The sequence below is a fragment of the Penaeus monodon genome, chromosome 36 (assembly GCF_015228065.2).
Source record: "Penaeus monodon isolate SGIC_2016 chromosome 36, NSTDA_Pmon_1, whole genome shotgun sequence".
NCBI classification, from domain to species: Eukaryota; Metazoa; Arthropoda; class Malacostraca; order Decapoda; family Penaeidae; genus Penaeus; species Penaeus monodon.
The window spans coordinates 17,124,051-17,130,927 of record NC_051421.1 but is presented as its reverse complement, the minus strand read 5'-3'; the positions used below and the strand labels follow the sequence as shown (position 1 = coordinate 17,130,927).

The following is a 6,877-nucleotide window of genomic DNA, read 5'->3' as shown; positions in this document are numbered from 1 at the left end:
AAAAGGAAAAAAAAGAAACACTAAAACGGGAAAGAAGCATAGTTTTTTTGGGCCAAGCACACGCTTGGGTCTGAACGACTGAACCCGGACCGACGGCGCGGGCAAGGGTGACCTTCGAGGTGGTCGGTGCCACCAGGGAGGAGCCATGGCCGGTCGCCTGGCTATTTCTCTGGCTGGTTCGTTCTCTTTCTTGTTCTCTCTCTTCTTTTCTCGTTTTCTTTCTTGTTCCCCCCCCCTCTCTCTCTTTCTCTTATTCACTGTGATCGTTTCCAGGGTAATTTCTCTTAATACTAGCATATAATATTTAAAATATTTAACCATGTAATCATGCAAAGTTGTCCAGGAGCTTCTCTATGAATAAAAGGTGAAAATGGCACAAGTTTATCTTTATTGCACGTAATATTTTTTTCGAGACTCTGAATATAGCGGTCTCTTCATTTCTTCCTCTTAAACTAATCTTTCTCTTCTCCCTCCGTCTCCCTTTCTCTCTTTTCTTCTCTCTCCCTCTCAGTTATGATCTTCTATTCGCTTTTTTTTTTTTCTAAAAGATTCTAATTCCGTTAGCGAGTCATTTGCACCAAGCGATAAAGACTAACTCGTTTTTTTTAAGTTCATGATGTCGACGCTAAACATATGTAAATCGCGCCCCACAATTATAAGTCTCACGGGAGTGTGACCTGGCACGCGCTATTTCAAATGAAGCTTAATTTAATTTGTGTACGGGTAACGCAGTACGGTATTTTAAGGATAGTTTTGGTGTTTAGTTGAACGAAACTTGATTTATATTCGAGTAACGCAATACCTTGTTTTATGCAAATGAAGTTTGGTTTCTGCATGAGTAATTTAAGCCTAGTTCGATGGTTATTCATCTATCCTCTCATATCCATTTTTCTCTCTTTATTTCATTTTATTATCTACGTTCCTTCGTCATTCACAAGTAGCACTCGCACAGTGCCGACACACAGCCACGTGTCTTTGTATTATGGTCACGTGTGTAAACAAAGGCCACGTGGATGTTCCGTCTTGTATGTGGCATTCTCCCCCTGCCCCTAACCCCACCATCTACCTGCACCCATTTTTTTTCAACGCACAGTAGACTTCCGCATATGGTACCAAATTTTCCCATCAGGTGACTCATTTCTTCTCATCTGGTGACTCATTTTTAAGCTCTCTGCATACCGCGGACTTACCGAGTACAGGGGCGGATCGGCGAGACCGACTCACCGTCTAAACTCGCAGCAAACTCACGTGCTAACTCCCGTGCAAATGGAGCAGATCTCAGTGACTGGCTTCTGGATCTGAGCTGTCATGTGAATTTTAATGTGAATCTAGTGTGAATATGAAAGTTGTGAGATAAGTTACGTCATGGAGGATGGTGCTTAGATAAAGGATCTAAGATTTTCCCTTCCCTCTCTCTTTTTATCTAGCTTTCGTTTCTTTTCTTTTCTCCTTCTTTCTTTCCTTCTTTTTTTTCTTTTTTTCTTCTGCTTTTTCTGTCCTTTTTCTTTTTTTCTCTCTTTCTCTCTCTTTCTCTCTCTCTTTCTCTACTCTCTCTCTCTCTCTCTCTCTCTCTCTCTCTCTCTCAGACACTAACACTCTCAGCCTCACACACTCACTCTCACTCTTACTCTTACTCACATTCACTCACACTCACACTCTCACTCTAGTTATAACGTAAGCCTATCGCCACGCCCTGAAGTCACACATGTACAGCCTTGTAAACATGAGCACAGATGGAAGGTCGCTCCCCCCCCCCCACCTTGTAAATCCTCGTTGAACACATAAACCTCGTCAGTGAGCGTCGAAGAATCCATCACAAACTCAATCCATTTTCTATTCTCCTCTTCGAACGTCTTCCTCCTTTTCTCGTTCTTTCTTTCTTTCCTCTTCTACATCTTCCTCTCCCTCTCTGTCTTCTCCCCCCTTTCTCGTCCCTACTCATTTCGTGACTTTTTCTCTAAGTGCCAGCCTCCCCTTCTCTTTCCTTCGCCATTTTTTCTCTTCTCCTCCTTCCCTGTTCTCTTTACGTTTGTTTTCCTTCCTTTCCCTTCCCCCATCTTCCCCCTCTTTTTGTGACTTTCTCCAGGCCTCCTCCTCTCCCCTCTTTCCTTCCTCCCTCGTTCTTTCCCCTCTCTCATTCCCTCTACCGGTGTCTTTTCTTTTCTTCTTCTTCTCCTTTCTCCGTGACTTTCTCTCTAGGATTCTTCCTCTCTCGCCTCTTTCCTTATCGCCTTTCTGTGTGACTTCATCTTCCATCTTTTTCCTCTCCCCTCTTTCCTTCCCCTATCTCCGTGACTTTCTCCCTCCCACCCACGAAGACACAAATCCTCTGATCGCTTTTATGATCACGCTACAACCCTGCCCCTTCCCCACCCCACCCCCATCCCTCTTAATCCTTCTCCCCATCCTCTATCCCTTTCCCCTTCCCCTCCCCTCCCTCCCTCTCCCTATCCTTAATCTCTCTCATTCCCTTCCCTGGCCGTCGGCAGTAGAACTCAACCTCTGCAACAAGTACTGTAAGAAGCGAGAACTGTGCAACAACTGACATGCTGATCAAGGGGCTCAGGAATTTGTGTGTGTTTTTTTTCAAGTATTATTCCTGTTAGGAGAAAAGGGTCATTTCAACACCATACCTTAAACATTGACATTTTACTGATGAAATTAGAAAAAAAATGAATGTTAGTAGACATCTTAGTAGATATTATTCCCAAAGCGCAGAGAAAAGTAAACAAACAGGAGCAAAGAAGTAATAAATAAAAGTGGGCAGAGAGAGAATGATGACAAGTTCGAAGAGTCAAAAGCCTGGGCAGCAGCACGGACACACGGCTAGCAGTAACTCAATAAAGACTCGTTAATGCCACAGTCCACACGCACATACACCGTAGACAGACACTGACACACAGACATGGACACACACAAGTGCACACAGGAAGATACATGGATATGGATGCAAGCAGACAGACCGACAGACAGACAGAGAGACAGACAGACAGATAGCCAGGCAGACAAACGGACAAACACACAGACAGGCAGACGGACAGACAGATGGAAGGAGACGGGCAGACGGACGGACGGACAGGCAGACAGGCAGACAGACAGACAGACAGAAAGACAGACAGTAAGACACACACACACATCAGTCGTCTAGTCTGCACCGCTATGGCCGCCTCTCTCCATCAGGCGTTATTTCGTTCGCTTTAAGACCATAACGAGAGACAGAACGAGGCACAAAGTTCAGTCAGGTAAAACCAAGAGCAGGAACACATAAAAACACCCCCACGTATGTAATACACACTGAAATATAACGTTAAGTCGGTTTCATGTTATGGCCCAACGATACAAAAACAATGGAACACAAACATTTATACAAGGCGTATAATCATGCAGATGCTTAAGATCTATAACTGCATGAATACTTTTGTATTTCACAATACCAACAACCAAAAAGATCTTCCAAATATATCCAGACTAAACAAGAATTTACTCAAAATAGAAATGAAACATTTGATCATCACGAACCTAATCTGAACTTCAAGTAATTGCATAACATTACGAGCGAATCCTACAGTCTCAAATATCAATGCTCAATACCTCTCTCATGAAGCTCTGATCAGAGCAGCGAGAAAAACAAGCTAGTAACTAAAAACCGAGTCACGAAAATAGTAACATATTCAGATGGAAAAGAGGCTTTTAAAATGGTCCCATGCATACGATAATTGACATGACCACCATGCAATCCAAAGCAACATCAAACAGACCCTCTGATATCATGCAAAAACGTTAAACCCATGACACTCGAACACTTACGCATGCTCGTAGCGAACACTGAGCCGCTCTAAGGAGATTACTTTCGGGGGGGAAATAAGCAATGACGTCATAGCAACATGACAAACAAACAAAATACTGAGAGAAGTGTGCATGCAGACAAACAATCTGAACTTGAAGAAAAAAATCGAAAAAAATTAAATAAAACAACAAAAGCAAAAGAAAAAGGCAACATCGAAACGAAAAAAAGAGAGAAAAAAAAAACACCAAACACTCAAATGAAGAAAAACAAAAGAAAAACAACAAAACAACAACATCGAAATACACAAAAAAGACGCGCGCACATAAAAAAATCACAGCACAACACATCAAACAAGCCATTATCTAAAAGAAATTTGTTAGTACAGCTTACATCCAGCCTACTGATGGTACTTCGACGCTTGGGCCGAGAGTTTCCATTCTCGTCAAAGAAATTCTCCACAACCTGTGAGACAAAAGAGCACAGGAAAGAGCGGGGTTAGTGAGGCAGAAGAGTGAGTGAAGCTCTGGGGGTGCCGGGTGATTTCGAGTGAGTGAGTGAGTGGATGAAAATGAATGAATGATATTAAATGAATGAATGAATGAGAGTAAATGAATGGATGGATAAGCGAGCGAGGAGCGTACCTTATCATGGAAAAGTTTATAATCAGCTGATGTGCAGATCAAGGGAAGGGGAACTTAATGCACCTGCCCGTGCAATTTGCGACTAATGATCCTTAAAGACGAGGGGAAAGGTGTAATTAGAACTGAAGGCATTAGATCCGTGTACACAGAGACGTGAGTGAGTGTATCCTGCCACTGCACAATAATAGCCGATAGCAGTTCAACGGATCATGCAATCTCGTTCTCCTCTTCTCTTAAAATGCATGAAATGATGAAAAAAAAGATAGTTAAGTGTCTTATTGACGTGGTGTGAGATCGAACAAAGAATGCCAGTCAAGAATGGTCACATATGACTACTGATTTAAGGCATTGTTAATGATAGTTTAAAACTAAATACGAGATATTTATGCCAATTTATTTATGCCGGCGAGTGACTCGAACCTATTTATTATATCTATCAACAAATCTACTTATCTATTTTTTATCGATCTGTATACCTTATCTATCCATCTACCTAACTGTGCATCAATTTATACATATATCCATCCATCCATTCATTCATTCATTCATCCATCCCTCCATTCATTCTTTCACCCCCCCCCATCCCTGTCTACCTATCTAGTTATCTATCAATCTATCTACCTAACAAATCCTAAAGCTTTTCCCCAACCGCGAGTAAACATATCGAGGCGCCATGAGCCCACGCCGCCCGCCATGGCATGGCAGAACGAGAAAGAAGCAGGAAGCAAGCCGAACTCATGACATGGGCCTCCACCATGAACTTCCACCATGAGCCTCTGTCATGATCCCCCTAACCTCCACACTGACCAGCTTCCTCGCCACACCAGGAAAGAGGATCATCACACAAAGGGGGGGGGGGGCGAAGGGGATAGTGATGACGACCCCCAAAGGCATCTCTTGGGTCTAGCTCAGCGCTTCTTAACCTTTTTATTACTACGCCCGCTTTGGGAATTTGTCCTTCCCTCCGCGCCCCCTTGAATCTATGAATAAGATTCTCTTCCAGATATTCAGGAAAAGTGTAAATATGTTCTTAAGTCTTTTCACTGAGTATGAATTAGTCACATTACTACTAAACTTATCGTTTGACCATGTTCCCGTTAAGAGAATTAACATGATTAGAGAAATTCCTGCTTTTTCCCAAAGGCCCGCGCCCCCCTTCGAAATTACTGACGCCTCCCAGGTGAAGAACCACTGGCCTAGGTGAACGAGTTCGGTGGTATGTTCCGAACACGACACCGCCTCGCCACTTAGGTCTCTCTCCCCGCGATTGTGGTCTTGTGTTGCATTCCCGCTGTCAGTTTGTCTAATGCAATGAGGTGGTAACACGACACGGCAACACCGTATGACACAAGCCTTGGTGTTATGTGCGTCATGCTGTCATAACAAAGCACAGCTGTGGATTCTGCGGACTTCCTGTGGACTGTGTTATTGCGGGTGATACACATGCGATATTAGCTTGGTGCTCTATTGGGTTATATAATAATAATAACCTCTCTCTCTCTCTCTCCCCCCTCTCTCTCTCTCTCTCTCTCTCTCTCTCTCTCTCTCTCTCTCTCTCTCTCTCTCTCTCTGGGTGGGTGAGTGAATGTGTTTGAAAGTATGAAAGTATCTATATATGAATGAAACCACGAACGAATGAATGGATGGATGAATGAATGAATGAATAAACGAATAAAAAAAAAACTCCCTCATTCCCTCTCCCCCTCCTCCTCCTCCAACGCTCACCTTGTGCTCCTCGACCTTCGTGAGGCTGAGGTTCCTCCTGTGCTTGGGCGCCCACTTGCTGATGGAGGCGGTGATGTCGAGCTTCTTGGCTGACGCGTCGCTATTCGTCGACGTTCCTCCGGGCCCCAGTTCGATGGTGAAGGCCATGGGAGACTGCTTCTTGGCGTCCGCGCTGTTCACCTCCTCGCTTCCACCGCCATCTTGGGACGGCGTTGTGGCGCTGGTGGAGGAGGTGGAGTGCGAGTTGGACTTGGAGAAAGGTGGAGAGGTGGACGAGTTGTTGGTGGTGGGGGTGGAGCCAGGCTGCTCGGGGACCTGCGGCTTGGCTTCGGCCGGGGCGTCGCTGGTCAGCTTCCTCTCCGTGTCTGCGGAGGAGAGAGGGAAGGCTCGTTAGGTTTCTGTCTATTTATTTAGGCTGATGTTACATGAATAAATAAGGCAGAACAGGAACAGGAAGAGGAGGTGGAGGAGGAGGAGGAGGAGGAGGAGGAGAATGTAGAGAAAAGTAAAGAAAGAAAGAAAGAAAAAACGAACCATGAAAAAGCTATGTTGTACTAACTTCAAACATTCATGGTCATTAGTCATTTTATCCATGACAAAAAAAAATGACTAAGAGTAATTAAAAACCGGAGGAAATATTACCAGAGCAGTTGGTCTAATTAAAAGAAAACCACTCGCCCAGAAAATCGAAAATAGTTCGATGAGTTCCCATTGCCTTTCACCA

General features: G+C 44.1%; 1 protein-coding gene across 1 annotated transcript in view; it reads right to left on the bottom strand.

Annotated features, from left to right (window-relative positions):
- LOC119595550 (mucin-19-like) overlaps nucleotides 1–6,877 on the bottom strand; it is a 107,728-nt gene that overhangs the window by 27,516 nt on the left and 73,335 nt on the right. The window contains exons 3-4 of the mRNA XM_037944668.1: nucleotides 6,154–6,518; nucleotides 4,178–4,249 (exon numbers count right to left, since the gene is read on the bottom strand). Coding sequence (XP_037800596.1) covers nucleotides 4,178–4,249; nucleotides 6,154–6,518 — 437 coding nt within the window. The remainder of the gene's footprint in view (nucleotides 1–4,177; nucleotides 4,250–6,153; nucleotides 6,519–6,877) is intronic.